The 26,474-nt window shown below is 33.3% G+C and overlaps 2 protein-coding genes across 3 annotated transcripts in view; both read right to left on the bottom strand.

Annotated features, from left to right (window-relative positions):
* LOC138321548 (uncharacterized) overlaps positions 1–4,067 on the bottom strand; it is a 31,065-nt gene extending 26,998 nt beyond the window's left edge. Inside the window, exon 1 of the mRNA XM_069265298.1 lies at positions 3,919–4,067. Coding sequence (XP_069121399.1) covers positions 3,919–3,976 — 58 coding nt within the window. The 5' untranslated portion in view covers positions 3,977–4,067. The remainder of the gene's footprint in view (positions 1–3,918) is intronic.
* Positions 4,068–4,465: 398 nt separating this feature from the next.
* The window catches only part of LOC138321534 (uncharacterized), a 30,034-nt gene continuing 8,025 nt past the window's right edge, over positions 4,466–26,474 (bottom strand). The window contains exons 5-27 of one of the 2 annotated variants that reach the window (XM_069265286.1): positions 25,992–26,161; positions 25,754–25,795; positions 24,111–24,301; positions 23,704–23,861; positions 23,233–23,411; positions 22,577–22,639; positions 21,988–22,181; positions 21,552–21,715; positions 20,668–20,840; positions 20,341–20,376; positions 19,599–19,715; positions 19,076–19,252; positions 18,514–18,807; positions 18,085–18,255; positions 17,558–17,632; positions 17,236–17,400; positions 15,819–15,906; positions 15,100–15,287; positions 12,520–12,693; positions 11,616–11,743; positions 9,823–9,997; positions 8,005–8,166; positions 4,466–7,349 (exon numbers count right to left, since the gene is read on the bottom strand). In XM_069265286.1, coding sequence (XP_069121387.1) covers positions 7,219–7,349; positions 8,005–8,166; positions 9,823–9,997; positions 11,616–11,743; positions 12,520–12,693; positions 15,100–15,287; positions 15,819–15,906; positions 17,236–17,400; positions 17,558–17,632; positions 18,085–18,255; positions 18,514–18,807; positions 19,076–19,252; positions 19,599–19,715; positions 20,341–20,376; positions 20,668–20,840; positions 21,552–21,715; positions 21,988–22,181; positions 22,577–22,639; positions 23,233–23,411; positions 23,704–23,861; positions 24,111–24,301; positions 25,754–25,795; positions 25,992–26,161 — 3,415 coding nt within the window. In that variant the 3' untranslated portion in view covers positions 4,466–7,218. Of the gene's footprint in view, positions 7,350–8,004; positions 8,167–9,822; positions 9,998–11,615; positions 11,744–12,519; positions 12,694–12,921; positions 15,288–15,818; positions 15,907–17,235; positions 17,401–17,557; positions 17,633–18,084; positions 18,256–18,513; positions 18,808–19,075; positions 19,253–19,598; positions 19,716–20,340; positions 20,377–20,667; positions 20,841–21,551; positions 21,716–21,987; positions 22,182–22,576; positions 22,640–23,232; positions 23,412–23,703; positions 23,862–24,110; positions 24,302–25,753; positions 25,796–25,991; positions 26,162–26,474 lie in introns of those variants that run through there. The other variant, XR_011208341.1, reaches the window with a different exon arrangement.

The following is a 26,474-nucleotide window of genomic DNA, read 5'->3' as shown; positions in this document are numbered from 1 at the left end:
TTTGCAATTTTCATGTTATTGATGATTGAAATGTTAAGATCACCTTTGCATAGAATATCAATGTTAACGGCGCCTTCGTACCACGATAACTCAGTGTTGAGAATTGCTCGATGATTGGCATACAGAGGGCAAACAATAAAGAAGTGATAGCTATCCTCATAGGGATGTCCACACTGACAATATGCAGAATCGGTAAGATTTGCTCTAAAAAGGTCATGCTTTAGGGAACTTGCTCGGTTTTTAGACGATAATGGAGGATATCAAGTTTTCTTGGTCCATATGTTGCAAAAGGAAAATTAAAGTTTGTATTTGTATATTTGCTATTTAACCTTACCAACTGCGAAATCGTTTACACTTGCGTAAACGCAGTGGTTGCCGTGCATGTAGTGTGAATGCACATCCAATTAGACCTATTGTATCTGCAAGACAAATGTTCAATACACTGCTTGTATGAATGTAATGTTAATCTGAAATTACACATAAGCAAATAAAACATTTAACAGCTATTGCATAAATGCGATGGAAAAAGTTAATGTGGAACTATATTTTGTGTACTTCCTGAATTTGACAACATTTTCTGCCAAATTGAAGCCAGCTGTTCCGGGATTCCATCAATTGACCGGCTGCTCCAACAATCGTATAACAATGGGAAAAAAAACATTTTAATTTATTGAAAACTTAAATTTTAACGAAATGGTCGCTCGAAATGTAAATATAAGGAATGATTGTTATTGTTTGTTATTTACTATTGTATAAACTGCATTTTTTGTACAGATATTTCACAATATTCGTGAACGAGCTAACGCGCGTTATTTTAAATACCTTTTCAAAAATGCAGTTTACACACCAGTAAACAACAAACAATGAAAATCCTTCCATAAATCAAGTTGTTTTTGATGTAAGTCGTTTTTAGGTTCACCTAGATGACAATTTTAAGTATTTATGTGTGAAGTTTATTGGTCTTTTGTTTTAACATTTTAGTGAGAATATGGAATTTGATTTTTTAGCAAAAAAAAATGGTGGAAAAAAAACACAATTTGCAAAGAGACAAATCAGGCACATTGATCCCCTATTTTTGTGCTGATTTTAAAGAAAGCAACGTTTATTTCATTTCAACTGCTAAGCTTTAGGAAAAGTTAGACATTATCAAGTGAGCCGTTGAATCAGTCAGAAATCGGAAAAACGAGGTAATTTCATCTTTGAAATTTAGGTGGTTGGGGTAACATAAACTGCTTTTCTGAGCAGAGAGAATGGGTGAACTGCATGATATTATTATTTTCTAAATAAAGATATTAGTTTTGTCAATTTTGTGAATATTCATACTTATCAGAAAATTGATTTCGAAAATATTGCTTTAGATTGTTACGTATATGGTCATAAATTGAAATTCCGTTAAAATCGCAATTAACGTCAAATAGCTATCTTTTATTTGCAAAAGCTCAAAATCAAGCACACCATCATTACATTTTTACTCCATTTTTAACTTTGGTATGAACGCCAATTTCCAAAAATCTATAGAAGAAAAAGTTAGTCATAAAAAATGACTTATTACCAGAGCAGATCCTTGAATTCGTTTGTATGTTGATAATATGTTATCTTGTTTCTCGAGTTAGCGGGGGTCCGGTTTCGAAGAAAAAGACAATTGGTGCAAATACTAGACAGTTGGTATCTATACATAATCAAACCTTTTAAAACTCCAAAATTCCAATAATTGTAGAATGAAACCAAATGTTGTATTTCCGTCTGGTAATTATTTGCAGCTGACATTTCAATACTTTTTTAAACAAAAACCTGGTGTGAAACGCCTTGTCTATGGTACATGTATGCAATGCATGTCAATAACATGATCGTTTCGGAGTTCAATAAAATATGTTAAATGTGGAATTTAGTCGCATATTATTCTTAAATGTGATGACTTCATTGTCAATAAAAGTTTTTGGAATTACAATTTTGAATGGATTAAGTATGTTGACGATTTTCAACGACTCTTTATTGTCGTGGGTTTTAATATTCATGGAATCATATCAAATGGGCGTAGACCTATAATGACAATGAACTCCGTCAGCTTATAATTTGAGCGTGTTCTGGTGAACCTCACTGCGTTGCATTTGATAAGCATTTCCCGAGGGCTTGAGCCTCAGTTAGCGTTTCATCATAGCACGTGTATTCTTCTAAATTATCTGTATAATTTATAATATCACTTTATCAAGAATTTCTGTCTGTGTTACTTAATGTTCAACGATATTACTAAAGACCTTATCGCAGAAAGTTCATTCAAAACTTAAGCGGTGTAAACCTAGGTACAGTGTAACACTATAAACAAGCTCAAAATGTATTATCGCGCCGGTCAGAGGTCAGCGTATGAACAAGCATCTTCAATGGGAAAAGAAGTGAAAGGACTTAATCAGTTTCATTAGTTTTCATTGTAAACATTATATAATGTTTTCCTTTTCATACAATATACATCTTATCAAATATATTGTATGATAAAGGAAATCGTACAAAGTATATTATGAGTTCTGTTTGAATGTAAACTTAAGATACGCACAATTGCAAAAATTGAATGCTGTGATCTACTTTTTGACTAAGTGTTTATGATTTCAGTCAGAGTTATTTTTTTAAGTTGAAACTCATCGGTATATATATATTCGAAACATCACTGCGTTTCATTTAAATGATACAATTGTTGCGGTGTTTAAATTCACCATAAATATAACATGTATCAAATTATGTGTTAAAACTACATGCGCTGTGTATTGTCTGAATTTACATGTCCCTGTGTCATACAATGTCATGTACATGTAAATCTATGTGTATGTAAGTTGTTATGATGACGTATGAGGGGTGAGTGAATGGATTGGTTGAGTGTGTCACATTGACCGTGCATGACCCTGTCCTTGCACGTGCAATCCCAGCCTGGTGGAAGCACATTAAAGCAGGCACTGGACATACACCACCTATTGCTAGAAACCTGTGTGCTAAACGGTCACAGTAGTGAAAGGTTATCTCTGTTTTTTCTGTATAAACGTGTAAATAAACTGTCAGCTGTTTATAATTGTTGATTAATGTATGTACGAAGAGAACAAATCCACTCTTTTATTCCACTCTCGTGACACAATTTTAAAACTTGACACTCCTCTTAATTCCCTAATTACTTAGAAATAATCAATTAGTCCACATTTTAAAAAAATGCCAGAACATGAGTATTATTAAATCAATAACAGCCATAGAGTCAAAATAAACGGCATTTGTTAAACATGAGACGGAATGCAAAATATTTAATAAAAAAAGACATTATATAATAGTATTTTGGAATTGGCATGCATTAATTTCCTCTTTTTGATTGTTTAATGATATTGAGAAAAGATTACTAAATCCTGAATTTAAATTAAACAAACCACCAACACCTATATAAAACTGGAAATATGTGAAAACAATTAAACATCAATCCTTTGAGGACACGTCGAAAAAGTTATTTGCACTCATCAATCGATGTGAAATAGATGTGACATGAAGAAGGTAATTAAGAAATACTTTTCTCGGAAGATATCGGCTTAAATTACCAATTTTGTGCAGACGAAGGAGAAGAAATAATGTATCTTATCATTCTTGTTCTTGTTCTTCAATCTGGCGATTATAAACTAAGGAAATGGGACTGTTTTCATGCAGTGAAAGTAAAAGCTTTATTTTTTATTGCATGCCGTTGTTCAATCCTCTTGTTCCATCTTTTAAGATGTTTTAAATAAGCAAAAAATTGAATCTTTTGTTCTTTTCGATTTTCAAAAATTGATTTGGACATGATATTACGATTCGTGCAATGTTTTTAGGTGACAAACATAATGTAAAGAATCATATCTTCGTCTGTATAGGAACCATACCAATTGTTGTTATGTTGATAGAATAAAACCATCAACTTACCTCCAATATCATTAAAGCTTCTGAGCAATATCACAATTATCGTCAATATCTTCATCATGTCTGTTACTGCGATATAAATCCGAGATTTTCAATGAAAAACGTATATCCCATTTTCCAGTTCTACTAACCAACCCTTGTAACAGGAGATGTAATTGTATCATGTGATCAAATGTCTATATAAGTTCTGAAACTGTATAAGAAACTATAACAAGCTTAGTGTACTATACAAAAGTGTGTAAATAGGCTGTTGTTGGAATGCAGTGAAGAAATAAGATGTCACGTTTTTAGTATAATATTGAACATTTAAATTTGAGAGCAAGAAATGGATGTAATATCATATTATTTTCTTGTGTTTAAACATATAATGTTGTAAGCATGTTGACCAGGATATGTCTTCGCTCTGTCTGTCTATTTATGATCAATCTGAGTCAGTGAACCGGGTGAATGAAGAGGTATTATAGAGGGCCTCATATGATAGTAGGGTACATACGCACCCGTATAAGTAAAGTGTTAAAATCAGAACGTATTACGAATTGTCATAATTTACACAATTTTATTGCATTTGTGAAACAACAAACATCAATGTGACAAAGTATAAGCAATATTTAGATATATAAAGTTATTTATACACAAGATGTAGAATGACGACTGAGCAAGATTAACTCATCATTGAATTTAATATTAGTATTTCATATTCATAACTTAATGCATTATCATAATCATTTCAATATTCATGATACAACATATGAAAAAACATATATCAAAATGAAACAAATATATATAAAAATCAGCATAATTGAAAATTGCAAATGACAGTCATAGACACATACTCTTGTAACATTTTGCTATTTGTATCCATCATGAAGTTAAATTTATCAAACATATACTAAGAGTTCATCAATATTTCAGAGTTGGCCTTCATCATTATAATCTATAACAAACGAATACAATATAACACATTTTAGTAATGTACATTGTTTAATGCAATTAACATAGACTGCTAAAACTCCAGTTGCCAAGTTCATGTACTGACCACTGATCGGTGGGTTGTTTCGGGGTACTCAGGCTTTCCTCCATCATCTAAACCTGGCACATTCTTAAATGACATTGGATGTTAATAGGACGTTACACTAATCAAACCAAATATAACTTCTTTGTGTAACTGCCTTTAATTTTAAAATCTAATTTAAAAAAGTGACTTTTATATTATTCTTATATCGATAAATAGCAATGTCTTAACATACGTCACAAGGACACCAAGAGATGTCGAGTATAGATACCGTTTGTTATAGGAATGATTTCGGGACACATGTCACTTGACTCTATCCGTGTACTACCATGACGTACTTAGATATCCGTTTCTGATACCCGAGTCCGACAACAATAGTACAATCGTACTATGCTCGCATTATCTCTCCACCACAATACCATGTTCTTTGGCATTCAACTATTTAAACGGTAGTATTTCACATGTAGCGCATGTTATTCATCAAACTGACATATCTTATGCACTGAAAGATTTATTTACTGGTCATATAGTCTTTAAGTATTTCTCAAGTATGATTCCATATAGACTGTACATATTAATGCAGTGTTAGATTAATTTATCTATAAGGTCGCATTACAAAATTACCATACAAACATTTATTTATGTGGGTTGATATATTTGCGGTTTCATGGGATAATGCATTGGTCGCGAAAAGTTGTTTCGCGGAGAATTGAGAAATAAATGAAATATGTAAATCCCCATACTAAAAACACCAAATACTAAAATAGCAAAAATTTAATTTCACGTTGTAGCCGCGATAATTATTAGCTATACAGTATTTATCTTGTATTAAAGGGACAATTCAGTGAACCTAATTCTGTAACATAACCACGAAGCAAAATATGACATAAATGTATTGTTCTCCATTCCCTTTGAAACATATGACAAGAAACATTTACAAATATATCATTGTTAAGTTTTTTTATTGATACCGTTCAAATTCCAAATCGTTGATCAATATGATTAAGCAGATACAACATTTACGCTGTACCCATACCCGAGCCAAAGTCACGAATGTTCAACAAATGCAATACATAACCACTGAGGAGTTGATGAAATTATTTTTAGACAAGAACATGCATCTAATAAGGTAAACACATTACTGTTAGAGCGATTTAAGTAGTTCTAGACAAAACATATGTTCTACACTTGCAAGGCCCAGGATCCAGGTTCAAGACATCCGATCACTATATATAGCTATGTATAATGGAGGACAGTAAGCGAGTTTGAACATTTCATACATTTCACTGCATTTGGCTTTTCTGGCATATCTAAGTACAGTCAACTACTCTAATTTCTATCAAACTGGTTTGTTTCTGAAATATGTGCAAATTTTAATCTACTGAATTGTCCCTTTAAATATAATTCAAACTGATATCAATCTATTCCACCATACAACGGAATAAAATATGTATGGAATACTACTTAGATATTTGCAGTGCATCTGCTAATGGGAACAAATGCAATTAAATTAATAAAGCGAGCATGTAATGAAAGACAATGATAAAGTTAACGATTATTATATACCTATACATTAACAAATGTATCTTGAATTAGGTGAACGATTCAATATACATTATGATTTCAATGAAAAAATTAACAAGGGTTCTAAAAAAGGAAAGCAATATGATATAGCGTAGATTAATACATTTTGAATTGTCATACCTCTATACATCAACGTAAATCAATTACGATATTAATTAATTGCAAAGAAGAAACTAAAACAATTGTGAAATGCATTTTTGGTATCCGCATGTACCAATATGAAAAAAAACTTCTGAATGTCTGAATTATTGTTCAGAAACACAGATAATGAATGCAGTTTTTATTTTGTAAGATTATAAGCACGTATAAATCATAATTCTAGTTATGTCTCTTCATTCCGTCGAGAAAGTTGGGTAGCTTTAATCTTCAGAGTATCACAATATCGTTGTAAAACACCAATGTAAACAACACATTTCAATGTCGTGATGTCCGTAATAAAAACACGGACGATGTCGAATACATTACAGAAAGATACACTGTTGAATCCTTTATTGTTTACATATTAACCAGGGTGAAATAGGTTTCTTGACCATTCAAATGATGTTCCTCACCATTTTACACTTGTGAAACGATATACATCTTCAGTACAAGACATCACAACACACTTGTACCAATACACACAAAATGTTGACTAGCTGAAAAAATATCTCAGAAATATCTCTGGCTTGCAATTCCTTTGAAAGTCTCATAAATTCAGAAAAAAACAGTTAATCGTCATACACGATGATGTAATTCAATTCCGGATTACAGAACATGGTAAAGAAGAGAACAAAACAGGCAATAACAAAGGTAATCATGATTGGAATTAGGCTGCATACGAGAGCGAGGAAGAACCATGCTGCAAAATGACAAAGGCAAAAAAACAACTATTAGTTGATACAAATACTGATCGCTAAACATATCGTGATGGGTAATAAAAACCAGCATTTAAAGGTATCTTCTGAGAAACTTTAAGCTACCCGATTAACACGTGCCCTGGCATTTCTAACGGGTGATTGTTTACTACATGTTTTTTTTTAATTTTTCAATGTTATGAACATAAGGTATTTTATCGTGAAAACAAATGACTACACAAAGCCGTTAGGCATTTCAACGCCAATAAAATCCCAATATTAATGTACTGGTTTACTGTATATAACATTGATTTAATCACATGATATGGAAGGTAACCAATGGAAACAAGTATACCCTCTTAATTAAATTTGACACTTTTCATTAATCAAACGATATGTGCAGACTACTATGTTGTGCTATTGGCAAGAATGCCATATATTGAATCGATCCAGTTTTGAAAATCAACATCAATGGTATTTGATTAACCATGAAAATGCAAGCAATCCGGTGTTATTTTTTAAAATTTCAAATAGAAGGAACTACGTATATGCATGGTATTTTTAAATGACCTTTTTTAAAAAAAAACATCCACATATGTTTTGGTATATATAAGTGCAGATGTAATAAATATGTTATATACTCCTGTAATATCAACTTACTTGGTGGAACGTATGCGGTCTCAGCAACGACGTTAGTAATGTCGATGTCGATGAAGCTCATTGATGTACCGGTCTCATCAGAACAACATACCCTTAACTTATAGAAATCGCTTATCTCTTTATAGTCAAAGGCAACACTAGCGGTCAGGAAAATGTTGTATGCTGTAACAAAGAACGGACATATCAGTCTAAATACACTAGCGGTCAGGAATATGTTGTAAGCTATAAAAAAGAATGGACATATGAGTCTTAATACACTAGCGGTCAGGAATATTTTGTATGCTGTTAACAAAGAACGGACATATGAGTCTAAATACACTAGTGGTCAGGAATATGTTGTAAGCTGTAACAAAGAACGGACATGTGAGTCTAAATACACTAGTGGTCAGGAATATATTGTATGTTTTTAACAAAGAACAGACATATGAGTCTAAATACAGTAGCGGTCAGAAATATATTTTGTTTGCTGTAACAAAGAACGGACATATGAGTCTTAATACACTAGCGGTAAGGAATGTGTTGTATGTTGTTAACAAAGAACGGACATGTGAGTCTTAATACAATAGCGGTCAGGAACATTTTGCATTACTACCATAAACATAATATTGTTGTCATCATTCTTATTAAAGAGAAATATCGCACTGGATCATCAAACCCTAAATGTACCTGAAAATTAAATTTTGTATATTAAAATGGTTTACAAAGTTTCTTAACTTGCTAACATCATTGATTTGATTTTTGTGTTTGGTTTTTTATGTTGCGCAAGTTTTTTTATACCTCTAAGATAGCATGCAATAGAAGTAACCAACAGGTACAAATCATTTTGTATTTTAATCAATTTTAGAAGAGTTGTCTTTCAGCAAAACAAAAAATAAGTCGTAGCTAAAATAACTTTTGTAAACAGTACTTCTAGTTGACTAAGATATTTGGTAATTAAACAAAGCTTATTATTAAATATTTCAATTGAAATATACTTGTACAAGAGATGATCTAAGTAAGGAATATAAAAATATGAATGCAAATATACGCTCAAACCCAACTCAAACGTTGAAACATATCGGTTGAAATATAACATCATATCTAATTCCTTTCCTGTGAGCAACTATATTGTTAGAAGTACAGCCATAGGTATACCGAATAGATATCAACATCAAAACAGACGTCTTTTATTCATATTCAGCGAGCCGGATATATGGAGGTATAACCCTCAACAAACTCACGTGTCTATGTCTGACAGTACGTAGGCACACACTTCTTCCAGTTGAGTGGACAAACAGTGATTCATTTGTCACTTCAAAGGCTTACTTCTAAAAGATTTAGATAAGCGATGACAAAATGTCAACGACTTTTTGTAATCTTTATTTAAGGTAATTCAGCTAAAGTGATTACATATTCAAGGGGTCACGGGTTATCGGTCAGTAAGATAACACTTAAATCATAACAAAATAAAGTAACATTTTGAATAAAAACTTGTTTTAACCAAGAAAGTTAATTATCGAAAATGACAAAAAAAAAATTAAAAAAAGATTGCTTATAACATAAAAGTTTCAAAGTATCAGTTTTCTAAATCTAACAAATGACTGTTCAATTATCGACCGTTATGTAAGTCAACTAATTTTAGTGTGCGAGTAAATTTCGCGTATTACGTAGGCGGTTTGAATCCGTGAAAACCTTTAGCCGCGAAAATAATCTGAGTACACGTACAATACAAACTACGAAATAAAATCGTCAAGAAAATATCACTAGGCATGAAAACGCAAAAAGAAATCGCAACGCGAAAATGAGATGATGTGCAGTATATAAACTGTACAAACTTACAGTCGTTGGTAAAAATCATCTCGAAGTTGAAAGAAGCGGGCTCCACTTTTGCCAGTGTACAACAGATAGAGTCGTTGTCAGACGGATCGTAAACATCTATTTGCCATATTAGGCGTTGGTCTGAAACATCCTCAGCAAGCGTTAGCTCCGTCGGCAGATTTAGGTATACAGGAGGCTGAAAATATAGCAGTTTATGTTACTTAAATTTGTGATATGACATGAATAAAATAGATAAAAGGGAAAACTATATCATTGTATCATAATAATTAAAATGCTTATAAATTGCTTCAAATATTTTTAAATTTAAATTTTTTTCAAAGCTAATTGCATTCGCTTGTTAACTTTATTTCAAATGAAATATTGCGTATGGTTCAGTCCTTTATTTTCTAAACAAAAAAAAACCGTTTTAAATGATTAAATATTATGTTACGTATTGTTGTATTACACTGCTAATTGTAACTATCTATAGTGGTATTACACTGCTCATTTTTACTGTATGTATTGAGGTATCACACTGTTAATTGTAACTGTAGGTATTATGGTATTATACTGCTAATTGTAACTGTATGCAATGTGGTTTTACACTGCCTATTGTTACTGTATGTATTGTGGTTTTACACTGCTCACTGTAACTGTATGTATTATGGTTTTACACTGCCTATTGCAACTGTATGTATTGTGGTATTTCACTGCTAATTGTAACTGTATGTAATGTGGTATTACACTGCTAATTGTTACTGTGTGTATTGTGGTATTACACTGCTAATTGTAACTGTATGTAATGTGGTATTACACTGGTAATTGTAACTGTAAGTTTTGTGGTATTACACTGCTAATTGTAAATGTATGTTTTGTGGTATTACACTGCTAATTGTAACTGTATGTATTGTGGTATTACACTGCTAATTGTAAATGTATGTTTTGTGGTTTTACACTGCTAATTGTAACTGAAACGTTTGTGGTATTACACTGCTAATTGTTACGGTATGTATTGTGGTATTCCACTGCTAATTGTTACTGTATGTATTGTGGTATTCCACTGCAAATTGTTACGGTATGTATTGTGGTATTCCACTGCTAATTGTTACTGTATGTATTGTGGAATTCCACTGCTAATTGTTACTGTATGTATTGTGGTATTCCAATGCTAATTGTAACTGAAAGTTTTGTGGTATTACACTGCTAGTTGTAACTGTATGTATTGTGGTATTACACTGCTAATTGTAACTGAAAGTTTTGTGGTTTTACACTGCTAATTGTCACTGTTTGTATTGTGGTATTATACTGCTAATTGTAAATGTATGTATTGTGGTATTACACTGCTAATTGTAAATGTATGTATTGTGGTATTCCACTGCTAATTGTAAATGTATGTATTGTGGTATTATACTGCTAATTGTTACTGTATGTATTGTGGTATTACACTGCTAATTGTAACTGTATGTATTGTGGTATTACACTGCTAATTGTAACTGAAAGTTTTGATGTATTACACTGGTAATTATCACTGTATGTTTTGTGGTATAACACTGTTAATTGTAACTGTATTTCATTTTAAACACCTGGTTTGTTAGATTGAACGACCTATTAACAGCAAGGGTCATTAAAAGAGACTGTGTAAATGTTCTTTTTATGTTGTGTAAGACTGAGGTTTACTCTTGATTTTTATGTGTTATTGCCTTGAAGTATGCCACCGAAAACACCCACAATGCATGTTCTTAAGTAACGCAATGTAACTGATTCCGATGTATAAGTAAAGTTGGTAAATATTGTAACAGATAAGAGAGACTCACCGCATTATATGTTGTAATGGTGTAAGTTGTAGTAGTCGATATACTACAGGTATCTCGTGACGTCAATTGAATAGTATAAACATTGTAATCTTTCGGCAATTTCCGCTTTACTTGCAGGAACAATCGTGCTTAAATAGCGAGAAGTTAAATCAGTGAGCAATAATTACAAAGACATTTGTTTATTTGAAACAAATCATGCAATCGAGACTACGGGTAATTAAAGTGAGAAAACAATATTAAAAAACATCCTTCCATTTTATAATACATATGTTTTCACTAGTGAAGATCTGACGGTAGACAAGAGGTTTAGATGACGTTTGCTAAATAAATTCATAACATGACGTTGGATGATGAAGCAATCTCTATATTTATTGATGTCACGACAACACTAGCTAGAGAACAATAGACCTGTACAAGAGAACTGTGTATGCGAAATGCTTAATGAATCATTGTGTTCATATGAAACCATCATATCTCCATCAATGTCACAACACGGACTTGTGTATTGATGCTGACTATTTCAGTTAGAATGAAATATGAAGTTAACACTATAATGGTGAATGGTCCAATGTTGATGAAGGTGAATATTCAAAGCAGCGCACATTCAGTCAGAAATTGACATTGTCAATGATTCCGATATCTAAGATTTCATCGTGACTAGTATATTATGTTTATTTCTGGTTGGTTCGTTTTCCACTCTAAGACTTAAGGGTGCTCGAGGTAGTTAGATGACAGTGAAGTAATGTTGATGTTAGACCAGTATTACCTGTCTCACACATAGGCCGACCTCAGATTCATTTTAAAATCTTAATTCAATGGTACTAGCCATGCCCTCCATGTTCAAGTAGAGTTATACGCAAATGGATGAAAAAACGAGATAAAAAAGATAAAACTGCTCTCTTACTTGGATCGTAAGTTGCGTTAAGTTCGAAGAAGTCCTGTGGGTGGCTTATAGAATGAGTGAGTGGGTCACCTATTTCATCGGTATATATGCTATAGTCTATAGCATGTGTACCTATCGGTTCATGATCCTTAACGAACGCTGAAAATTCCGTTTGATTTACGTATGGTGCTGTATCTAAAGCAAACAAAATAAAACTAGGAATAAATAAGAAAATAGGAATAGTAAACATTGGTAGGCAAAACGTTCATAATAATGTTAATTAAATATAAAAAATCTGTAGAATATAATATAATTTGAATGAGCCATATTAATAATAACAAACACATATTAAGTTTGTTACATAAATGCATATACTAATTTTCACAAGTTATGGTAATATTGTAGATTTATTCTGGTATAGACCTGTGTACAGTAGACAATCTCTTTATAAACAAAACGGAGACAGATCACCCTGAAATAAAAAGTAACAAAACCTGACAATATATAGAGACACATAAATATACTGGCTATTATATACTACAAATTTATACTGAAAAGTATTAATTATATACTGGTTTTTATTTATTATATATCTGTAATAAATCTTTTTTTCAGTTTCATGGTTATATATCACACATTACATTTAGTTTACGATCCCTTGACCCTATGTATAACACTAACCTTACTGACCACATGCAATTCATATTCACATTATTAAATTCAGGGAAATAGAGGATCTTACTTGAATGTGATATGAAATTAATCAAACGAGTTCAATAATTGGCGAGTAGCATATCAAATTATTTAACGAGTTTGATAAATTTCATATTACATAGTCACGTATGAAAGATTCTATTTATCACATAACTTTTATTAATAGAAATATAAGTGAAACATTTTAATTTTGTAAAAAAATCCGGCTCGGATGTGACTTTTCCGTCTACTGAGACAATCATGCGACGTCATATAAAGATTATAACGTCAAAACTACCTGTGACGTCACAATAGTGTTATTACACATGTGCCTTACGTTATTTATGATATGGCCGTATGAAATAGCCAGACGGACCAGCAATGTGATATTATTAGTTATTTAAAAATTACTTAAGTTATTTAAAAAGTTGTAATAGAAAACTGAAGCTTACTAATTGTATTATATAATGAACAATAAAATACTTTATTTTAATAGTTATACATTAGATAAGCTTACCTCTTAGCAATGTGGCCTCAAAGCACAGACTTTTCGCTAAAGCACAAGATGTAGATATATATTCGTGTCTAGTTATCCTTGTAATGTGTGGACACGCTTCCACAAGGGTGGACGTGCACGTGCAAGGACAGGGTTATGCAAGGGCAATGTGACACTCTCAACCAATCTAATTGCTCGTCTCACATACACATCACATCAACTTACATATATATTTACATGTACAGGACATTACATAACACAGGGACATGACATGTAAATTCAGACAATAAACCGAGCATGTAGCTAAAATGTCTAATTATAAAGATATTATAAACATGATGAATTTAAACAACGCGACATTCTCCCCTGCAACGAAAAATGACTCCTGGCATTCAAATAATATGAAAGTTAAACATTTAAAATATTCTTATAGCTGACCATGCAAATTAAAATTATTAAATTGATTTTAAAAAATAAGTTTATTTGTATTTCAAGAATCGTTTATGAGTAATCCCCCTGTCGAGGGCAGCCAATTTTTGTTTTACATTCCGATGCGCTCAGCGACCCCTATATAAAGCAGGTGAATCGACAAGTGTCATATACATATACATCAAAGAGTCCTCTGTGTATCACCTACAAAGAGATAAACAAAGCCCATACCTGTAAAACTGTATGGGGCTTGTTTTAGCAAGAAAACATATCAATTCCTTTAAGCTGTCATTAAGATGTTTTTCTAAATCAAATTTCAATTCAAGTGAATAGAAATCCAAGCAAAAATTCGTCCAAATATCTCCACGTATATCATCGTACTCGATGCAATCAAATGACCATGGTCACGTCACTACGTACCTGTCCCGAACGAGCGACAACACTATCAAGGACACACGTGTACGTGTCGATATACGTGTAAAACCTTGTGTATATTGAAGTGTTCTGTAAGTTTTTGTTTCATTTTTACATTGTTAATTGCAATATCGGGGCATGTGAATCTGAGAAAAGATATGTTTAGAATAACGAACGTGTGCCAAGTCCCGTGCTTTATACAGGGGTTGGCCAGTGAAGGCTACTAAGCAGAGCAAAAGAAAAATGGCTGTCACTTCCTTGGATACGACAATGTCAAAACTAGGGGATGTCTCAGAAATAATTTTCGAAAAAAAATCAGTATAAAAAATTTAGAATACATAATCCAATGAAAAATCAATGGAATCATACATTTAAACGTTTTTCACGTTATCAAGTAATTTGAAAAACAAAATTATTATAAGCATCGACGTAACTATTTTTTAACTTCATAGGATTATAAAATAAATTTTGTTTACAAATGTTGTTATGCGGATTCACAAAGTTTGCAGCTGTTTAACAGTTTGTATTTCTATTAAACCCATGATGATTGAGAATTAGCATAGACTTACTTTGGTTCGTGTAAAATTTGATGGCGTAAGCCCTGTCTGTTAAGGTTTCCACGCTTCCATGGGAGCCCCAGGCAAACGAATCCCCAGCAGCGGGTTCTGACGCAAACGGTGCTTTCTTGGTTGCATTTGGACACGCTTCCTCACCCGTGCAGGTAATAAATGGTATCATATTGGGTCCAGAAGTATACCTTTCAGAAGGAATTTAATTCGGTCTGGGAGTCAGTATATAATTCTCTTCATAAATATGGATACCCTATAAACTAGCAGATAAACGTAATATTGTTATGCGATGTTTGTTTTAGTTTTCCATTTTTCTCGTTAAAATGGTATATGAAAATTCAATAAAGTATTTCATTTAGAAAACCGCTTGGTATGTTCCTCAATTTAATGTACTCGTAGTTTGAAATATCTTCAACAAATATTGAGTGTTTAAAAATGTTAAACACCAGAATAGAATCTAATTATATTACTACTACAAATCCTCCTAATGTAAATTAAATACCATATAGCCAATTTCACAAAGATCATAATTTTATTATTTTATTTTGACATGGATGCAATGATTAAATACTTGACAAAATAGTAATTGTGTAAATGATATACTTTTGATATTGTCACAATCGCAAACTTTTAATTCTTATTTTTTTTATTTGTTCACTTTTAATGAAAGTCCATGAAATGTGAAAGCTAGCTTGTTACACCATAATTATTACTATTACCATCCCACATTGTCACCAGTATGGGTATTCATCCGCTCCCCCAGGGGAAATGTGTAATTCACTGCCATCGTCCCATTGGCCTCTTCAGCTAAAACCAAAATACCTCACTGTAAATAGTTATTTCAATGAAGGGTAGAAATATCTTAATAAGCCATGATTAATTGAATTTAACTTATTCGGAAATAGTAGTCTAGCCACCATGTAAGCGGGATGTTTACCTACTATTTTGATCGAAACCGAATGCAATATTCGATATACATTTTATACGATGACCAACAGCGGCAGACAAAACACTACTACCAAAAAAGTGTTTAACGACATTTATGTAAGGCCCGCCATTTCTTAATATAGTTGTGTCGTGACAAATAATCCTGTACGGAGCATGTATTAAAAAAACCTGTGTTCTCATTATGAATACTTATTATAAGTACAAAACAACATGGACCAAAAACCATGGTCTATTCCCAATCCTAATTCTGTTGTGTACAATTAATGATCCCCGTAAGATAGTTTATAATGAACGTTTGATATTTTAGTTATACTTTCGGTCTGTTTTAAGCATATAATAGAACCATGTATACAGTCAATGATACATTTTAGGATAGATCATCAGGGGACTGGTAATCATTTGCATTATTTGGTCGCAAAACATAAATGGTAAGAAAAAGGTAAAATTATGTGTTTTCTTCCTCATTACGGTTTCAGCCGTTATACAGCAAAGGTTAACAATTCGTTTGCATACCGACTGGAAACACTTTGAATTAGATACCACACAGCATGTTTCGACCATTTCTGAATCATTTATCAGGATAATTTTATTGGAGGGTTTTATTCAAATTACGGATTGAGGAAAGGAAATCAATTATTTTGTATGTAATTATTTGTACCTAAAAAAAATCCTACAAAACATCTGCAATTCCCACATTTGTGGTACGTATTAGGAACAGGAAATGAAACGGTTATAATAATGTGTAACATCATGCCATTTCTTCCATTTGTTACATATTACAGAGCTACCTCCCTTGCGGGTAGGTATCAATTGTGACGTCATTATTTAGTGAGCCAAGCCAACGCCATTTTCTCTGAAAAGTTTGACGTTACGCTCTATGCTCGTACAAACATGACGTCACAATCAATACCTGACCGTAAGGGAAGACAACTATGCAATATGAGAAATGAGGAAAATTAATCCCGTTCTAAGAAACTGAACTGAAATCTTTTTCAAGTCGCCATTGTAATTCCAACTGGGAACCATCAAAAAGATGTGTCAGACACAAACTGGATCCTTCCAGTGGAATGTCGCGTTCCGTTTACTGCAACGTAAGGTTCGTACCGCAATAACCGTGACGTTCCACTAAATAGAATACGCTGACCATAGCTTTGGTTTTTTTCGGAAATATAATGTCTGGTGACTCACCTGTTACGGCGTAGGATGCTGTCGAAACCACAGTGTACGAGCCGCCGGAACTCCTCCATACAATAAACGTTATGGTTCCCTCATGCAATGGCATGAATTCGATAGCTTCCAACACCTCACAACAGATAATCTCCCACCAGGTATTGGTTAACAAAAAAGCAACTCCTTCATTACAGAATAAAACATATATAGAATTACAGAAGTAGTATTTCTGGCCATGTGAATAGTATTTAATTATATGTTACGTTTTTAACACTTTTGACTGTGAAGATATCAATAAAACAATCGCAATAATGTCATTATATTTCATTATTTTACGTACCAGTAGATGAATCGTTATATGACGTCATATTTGCTGGTTGGAAATCCCTGTACCCAGATGCATGTTCCCCACAAGCTGTGGATGGTTTGACAAACGGAGAACGGCTTTTGAATCTTTCACATTATTGCTCAAATATTGATACCAACCGTGCATATTTCCTAAGGTATTGCTTTTATATTTTCTTCAATTATCAAAAGTAAATATTAATTATTCAAGTGCATCAATCACAAACATTCATGACACCATATACATGTACCAAGTTATACCGAATATCTGACATATTAGATAGAAGTCATATCTTCAAACTGTAGGACGGGGTGTTTTAATTATATACTTTTAGAATGTCTTTTGTTTTTAAACATTGTAATATATTCTTGCTTATTAATTATTTGTCGTTTTGCTAATCTTTTTGTCTTTCATCACAAACGTGTTTACTATTTAATACTTTCATATCGTAATATATCTTAATTCAGTCGGGCACATGTTCTGTGATATCTTTATTATCAAGAAGACATTGGGATATTTACTTGGGCATGCGTTGGTAAAACAATCTTTACTGTCGTCGAGAGTCTCCGAACAGCCTGTACCGGGATCTATCGGCAATGGATTATCACAGGTGCGACTTCTGGTCCGAGTGCCCCCACCACATGTCACAGAGCAGAGTGACCAGGGCTGCCAAGTACTCACACCTCCATCCCCTGTCGTGGTCCACAAGTCAGTAGAGTAAGCTCAGAAACATTGACAAGCGTAATGGATTTTTAGACATGATCGCAAACATATGGTTATCTCTTAACTGGTAGGCTTTTTAACCAATATGTCATCAGGAAAGGCAAACATTCGTTAGATTTCATGAATTTACAATTTTTTTATTTTCTAAATTAACATCTGTATATATATATATATTATAAGAAATAACTTAATCAAATTAAAATATAGCATTATAAGCTCGCACTTACGACCACATTTAAACGTAGCGTAGCCACTTATGTAGGAACTAGTGCAGGAAGAGCTGAGTATACAGTCGTCGCAGTTGGAGCTGGTGTATCCAGAGAACAGGGAATCGCTAAAGGTGACAGTGCACGACACGCTGCCATCACACGCGGACATTACACGGGAGAGAGCCGATGTGTCTTGGCAGTCCGAGTAACTACTGGATCGTCCGTAATAAGCCGACTGTGTATATATATCAAATGTAGCAGGGCAAGTCATCGTGTAGCTGTTACCTTTCGTGAGAGTACCACTTGAATATACTGTGAAAAAGCAAGATGTCATATACCGTAAATTTAATGGTTTTTGAAATAGTCAAATTCTATGTTATATAGTGCCTGGTTCGCCCATTTTTACTTTTAGTTTTGTTTATAAAATGTATTGTCATAATGCAAAACAATCCAGATTAATTGTTTTCAGACTCAAATTAAACATTGTCCTTTAAGGTCTATCTTTGAAATAAAACAAAATATGAAAACGTTTAGTTATTTTTTGAAGCTAAGTTAATAATTGCATTTTGAAAATACTTACATGGACAAACTTCAGAATCAGGATCACAGACTTCACTTTCAGAGGAACTTCCGGAGCACGTAGATCCAGATCCGGCAGAAGTACCATCACATGACCTTGTGCGAGTTCTCGTCCCCTGGTTGTGACACGTAACACTGCATGATGACCACGCTCCCCACTCCTGCCAGTTAGCATCACCTAGTTAATTGAAAGAATTAAAACAGAAGCAGTCTATACCAAGAGATATCCTTGGTAAAGATATCGCAAAACTCCCAAACGCTAAACATTGCAACAAAATAATTCATAGAAACTATCAAAACTATCTTATTGGTATAATGCGTTTGCCACATTGTAGACCTAGTTCAGCATAAGGGAATTATTTACAAACCTCACAATATATTTTTGCCCAGTATGGTGACACCAACTTTTAATGAGTTTGTCCTTTCCATAACTTGCTAGTTTGTTTTTAAATACGAGTTACTTCAATTTTGTTTTGCTGGTAAACAGAGATCAAACATCCATTTATACATTGGTTAATACTTACGGTTGTCGCATACTATTCCATAATAGTCCCCAGCGCACACACACTCAAAGCGAACCCCTCTTTCATAACACGTGGCTCCGTTCTGACATGGAGTCAGACTACAGAAGTCCTCGAACGCTGAACAAGATTATATATAAAAGGTCCATTACTGAATTAACTCAAAAGAATAATATGAACGTTACGATAATATTTGAATAAAAAATCTGCATATCACATCAATGTTATTATTTTACTAATGCTGCAATCGGAAATATTCATATCATAATTCAATTTCAATTTTTAAATTTTAAACTGACAGTGCAAGTAAAACCTTTCGTGATTCAGACATTTTATTCAGGGCACCCAGTTGCTGCTTTTGGTATGCATCGGTATATGGATAGAGCAGTCTGGCATATCCGACGTATACCGAACGAAAACATACCGCAAATTTTCTTAAAAACGATGGCCGATATATAAGGATTATCTGCAAACCATTTGCAACATTTTTAACGGTTTTCACTTGAATTGTCAGCTTTCATACTAACGAGGTATTTCATCTGAAGAGGCGTACTCCTCGTGTTGAGATTTCCCTAATTCATCCTTAAGAATTAATTAATCATCAAATGAAACTCTATATTAATGTTATAATGCATGTGTTTGATCCTGTATAATGTATATTTACATAATCAATATGTAATAATTTCAGGAACATAATTTTTATACATAGATATTATACTTTGCAGTTATAGCACTTTCAACTCACCTACGGAAACGACAAAGACGTCCGCAAGGGCCATACCTGAAAATATAATCATTTACATATACAATATTAAAAAAAATATTTACATGAATTCGACCTTCACCAACTCAAACATATTTAAGGGCACCGTGAACATCCTACACATTACTAATTTCCATCATTTATACTATTAGTGTAATAAACAAATAGTTGTTAGTTCTTCATAGCGCTACTTCACTGAAACAAAGCGGGAAATACACGGCATGACACCGCATCAGATGGAAAGGACTACAATGAGACGATATATTTATGCCGGAGTTACAAACAATTCCCGTTCTCATTCCCGCTCACCAGAGTTTACTTCCATTGTGTTGCCAGCGTCACTGTACAATGCGTACGGGTAAGTATAAGATGTCTCCCAGTCACACGTCCCCCCACTCTCCGCTACGACAATCCAGCCAATGTCTCCGTCACACCCACCGTACGAGGATTCTATGAAGAATCTCCGACCATACGTGGAAGAACTGCAATTACACATTATTTACTATTTTTGCTGTCAAGAAACATTGTTATTTAATGAGATTACTACAGAAAGTCAAACATAATAAAAAAAAATATACATTCAATGTTTTTATAATGTCGTTAATGCAATGATGCAAAACGCTGTCCTACCAATTATGCCCCACCCTCTCAAATTCGGACGAAATAGATCACTTCCCGAAACTGAACCTTCCAAAACCGGCCAAAGAGTAATGTCAATCTGATAATTTAGAAAGTTTCACTCTACATATATAACAATGTTGTTGGTATTGTTCTAAAGACTGAACATGGATAATCCTAGTATTCCAGGTGCCATATTTAGACATATGTCTCTTGTAGAATAAAGGTATCTACCTTTCATGATAAAGAATCAAAATTATGTTAACCTTTTGTCTTTATATAGACAACGTTCGGGGCATCTAGCTTTACTATTTTGAGTTAAAAGATTTCATAGTAGTATTATTCATATTAGGACCAAAATACCCTACTGCATCTTCAAAAATAAAAGTAATAATAATAAAACATAGTGTGCGAACTACGTTTTGAGATTCCCTCTTTGGCGATATAGCAGTGAACGGCAATCAACAGTTACCACGATCTTATAAATGTTTTAATGTCGAATATTTTGAACTAAATACCAAATTCACAAGCCTCAGTTGACTTTTAAACTGGCGATGTAGTAACAGCCCACTTACCCACTGACAGAACAATAGTTATGGGTACTGCCGCGGTTAATGTCGCTATAACTACTATATAGCAGCCTATCGGAACACGACATCCAGTCTGTTCGGGATGATGCATGGGCATCAAACACGAAAAATGCAACTTCCACTCCATTCTTTATCATTGATATCCTTACCTTCAACAAAGATATATTGATAAAATAAGAATCGTATTACACCTTCACCAAAGTACAGACGAATTCCATGATGATATTGATACTACACTTTAACACAATTACTTCGTTGTTTAGTAAACAAAACAGCATTCGTCCTTATCAGACAATTGCATTCTGAACGATTGAAAGGCGATCAGAGTTTCGGAAATAATGAGGTAAATAAGATGCAGATGCACCAGTTGTCCATGTCTGACCACCCCGCTAGATAATGACGACATTAATCTGGCACATACCGCACTTATATAGTAGCTAGTCCAATTTTGAACGATCCTTGACCTATAGCTCGGGGTCCCCGCACTGAACGAATAAGCGCGGGAATCGAATTCGTTGATGTTGTATGAGCTGTATGATGATATCCACAGGTAATATATGCTACTGGCAGGGGACGTAGACTGACCATAGGCTACCTTCATCACAGGAAACCATCCTATATATAAAATACAGCAAATACACTAATTCTTAAGAATTAACTTAAATATTTTTATGTTATGGAGATATAACACAAAAACCTGAGTGTACTCTAAATAGATCGCGGAGCACACTCATAATTGTGTGTTATATATTCATAACATAAAAATATATTCAAATTAATCCTTTTAATTCAATATACCTAGCCAAATTCCTTTAGCATAATATACGTTTACATTGATTAATAAAGGGATAACTAAATAGAATCATAAAAATAAGAAATATCGCAAACTAAACAAACCTACAAAACTGACACTTTATGGCAGCTTAACATTATAAGATACTTGTAGCATGTTATGTCATGGTAATAATGATTTGTTTCATTTTTTATTTTTATCAAAGCAGATTGTCTACCTTTCACGAACAATCCCATTACATTAGCAGAGGGAAATTCAGCACTATTCCATGTTGATGCCGCTAGGAAAGGAAAAGAATATTAAATATGCAGCATAAAGTATATATATATATATATATATATATATATATATACAACATACAATGCGCACATTATGTTCAGCAGGGTTGTTCAAACTCTCGAACATCCTTGTATTTGATTTTACAATAGCAAAATAATTATAACCCCATGACATATATATTAGTATTAGCTATGAAATGATTTTAATATCATAGTGGTTTTAATGACAATTTGCTATTCCGATTGTCTATTATGCATCGCCTTTACATTTGTTTTATATTCCCCTAATCGAAATTGTCATAAGACGTTCTTCTTCTTCAACCATTTTTATTGTACTTTATAAAATGTATTCATGACTGTTTGATTCTTTTAACTACGTACGAACATTTTTCAATTCCTCTCATATGATCAAACAAATAGTAACGCTGTTTGCTAAGAAATTTACATAGACCATATCAAAACAAATATATATATATATATATCGGTATTTTCGCAAAAATTTTGATATATATTTCCACCCTTTGTTAAATAACTTAAGAATACTTGATGATATGCTTAATATAACTTATAACTTTAAAGTGGTTAATTGCTATACCTGAGTCCGGAACCACACTGGTGGTGCCATTACTGTACAGGAAGTACGGCCTTGTGGTGACGTCCTGATCGAATCCGCATGGCTTACTAGTGGCTCCGACATCCATTACCAACATCCAATGATAATCTGCCGTACATCCGCCATGGACGTCCGTCACCGCGAACTGGCGGACGGTATCTCTACAAAATAATCCAAGATACCCATGTACAAAATGACTAAATGTGTTTGTAAGACGAACATAATCAAATCAGATTATCGAAAAGTATATATGTCTGCATCGAATGTTTATTGCGTCATTTAAATATTTATCTCTGATAGTATTACCTTACGTGGCACACATGAATTGACTAAAATAATTCCAAATATTTGAAGCATAGACAACGACTATATGCAACTAGATCTTTAAGAAAATTAATGTAAAAAACGGCAATAGATCAATAACAACACTGTAGTGTATTTGTTATACTTCACCCGGTGATACTGCAGTAGAGAGGAGAGGATGTCGTCAAATCGCTGTAATTGCTAGCAATTATATTTGCGGCTGAGAAGAAGGACGTTTTTGTAGAATCCATTGCATTGAAAACAACATAGGCTGTCTCCTGTCCGTCATTGAAGAATGCATACTTCACCTTCACAAGTGAAATAGAGGATTATTGTACAAATACCTGTGCTGTGATTACTGAGTTATGACTCCTATAATATGTACCGTGTCATTTTTAATAATTTTCACTTGATTATTTTTAACACATTTAACCACATTGAATTTAGTTATCTTACATTTTTAAGTTTGATGTAACCGATGTAAAATTAAATTATATTTGGTTTTTTTCAAACGGTCATTTGTAAAATTTGCGAAAATTCAAATAAGATAAATGTACCTGTTCAATGAGAGTAAAATCCTCCGTCCAGATTTCTGCCAGTCCGTCCTTGAAGTGACTACTTGGGGAAGTTGTTAGGGTTTTTACGGCACTCACGTCATCATTTTCAACAGTATCCCCCTCCCATGAACTCTGGAGTGACCCAGCACTCGGTGTCACCCCCTCTATTCCCTTAAAGACCATGTGCCACTCTGTAAGCCGTATACAGAAAAGATCACAAAAAATAACAGTAGTCATTAAAATATCAAGACATTGTAAGCTTATTTAAGGTAAAATTTCACCTAACGTTTTAATTAGACGTATGCTTTTTTCTATTGTTATCTAATTTAAAAGCATATCTTGAGTTCAGAACCGTCTATTAAACGTTTCTAAATAACATTGGGTCGTTTAAGGAACCGATGGATATCATGATATGATTTTACAAAAATTAAACAAGTTTAATTTTCAGAACGGCCTAAAGATTAATATAGCATACTTATAAAATTGATTAGGTGTTTAGCAGTCAGATTAAGCAATAGTCTGTCCGTGCAAAGAATTTTATACATGATAAGATTCGTTGTAAGTGTAACCTTGGTATTATTTACACGGCCAGTCAAAAAAATGATGCGTCCATAGTAGTCTCAGACTAATGGTATATGACGTCAACAATGTTTTTCATAAATCATTTTATCACATTAACCGCCTCATAATCAGTGATTTCACCCACGTAATATTTTTCGTATGTCACTAATGTAATATGACATGGGGCGATTTTTATTGGCTGACAATTCGTTGTGACGTCAAGATAGAAACAATAAAATGACGTAAGAAAACAATACATGACGTCGGGATTTCGATGACGGCGGGACAAAATGGCGGCCTTCACTTGATTTTCGCAATAAATTTTGACGTGGGTTTCTTTGAAATCTAAGTTTTTGTACTTATGTGATCAAATTTATCTTAGATTTGTGTTCATGTCATATGAGATTTTGTGAAACTCGTCTCGAAGTTTAAGTTTTGCTCGCTACGGCTCGCAAAAATAAAAACTTCTTAGACTCGTTTCATAAAATCTCATTTTAAATGAACACTCAATTAAGATCCTATTTATATCCCATTTTCATTTAGAATGATCTGATTGGATTAAACTTGATCACATGTCTGTCATGGAATAAATTCCATAGATGTCCCACCGAAATTGGAAGGCGAGGGAAATAACCCCTGGGAAGTAACTCCTGAGGGGTAAGTTTTGCCCTCGAGAAAATAACTCTTTCCAGGGAGACAATTCTAGATGTATCCCTCAACAGAGGACCATAATTGTATATTATGAATATATTTCATAAGTAGACTGTACTATTTAGTTCATACGGATTAAATTTGTGATGATAAGTAGTTGATAAATCGATCATAACTTTAAATGTATCAAATTTTATAGAAATAATTTTACGAGAGAGCAAAAATGTACATTTCATACTTAGAAAGTCCCTGTAACGCATTTACATCATATGAATTCGCATTTGAATACAAGTGCGTTATAATCTCACAGTATTATATAATGAGGAAAACAGTATTTGACACAAAATGCCCAAATTACATTTATAAGAACAGCGAAATAGCATAAATAAATACGGTAGTTTAAAAACATCGTTTTTTTCTGAACAACTTACCCATAACGGACAAGGTCACGGCATCAGCGTAACTTAAGGAATCTGGTTTAAAACATAATAAAATAAATCTAGGAATAATGCACAATACATGTAGTAACTTTGATTTAGAACGAAACGAAAATAGGTTAAACTCCAGGAATTTCAAATACACAATAGCATCAAAACTCCCTATGCTTCTATTAGAACTATATCACAACATCCGTTTAGCTATATATATATATTATGGAATGAATCTTGCCTTGCCAAGTTGTGTAAGTCGAGCCTGGGGCAAACAAGATTGTGACATAACTATAGGCGTAATCCCATGAACACCCGCCTGTAGCATCCGTGTCCTTGACAACCAACCAGCCATTATCTTGGTCACATCCCCCATATCCTCTCTGTATTATGAAATTTCGTCCGCTGTTCCTTTATATGAGTAAGAAAATTACAAAAGAAAATGGAAACTGTATATGGTTAATACTAACTATGTCAGTGGTCGAGGTGTTGCACTAAATGCCAGTATCTAATTGTTTTCAATATTGTCTACAGAAAATCTTTGTAAGATTATCTTCTACTGACATAATTGAACAATTTATTTATATTTGCCCATCCTATCCAGTAAACCTTTAATCTCTCATACACAATTTTACGTACCGTCGTTATTTTCAACATGTAGAAATAAATTCGTGATGAATGGCTGTTACTGCTACCGACGTTTTATAAAAGCTTTCGAGAAAAA

Source organism: Argopecten irradians, chromosome 1 (assembly GCF_041381155.1).
Source record: "Argopecten irradians isolate NY chromosome 1, Ai_NY, whole genome shotgun sequence".
In the NCBI taxonomy this organism is placed as follows: Eukaryota; Metazoa; Mollusca; class Bivalvia; order Pectinida; family Pectinidae; genus Argopecten; species Argopecten irradians.
Note: the sequence above shows the minus strand (reverse complement) of the source record. Positions and strands in the feature narration are given on the sequence as shown.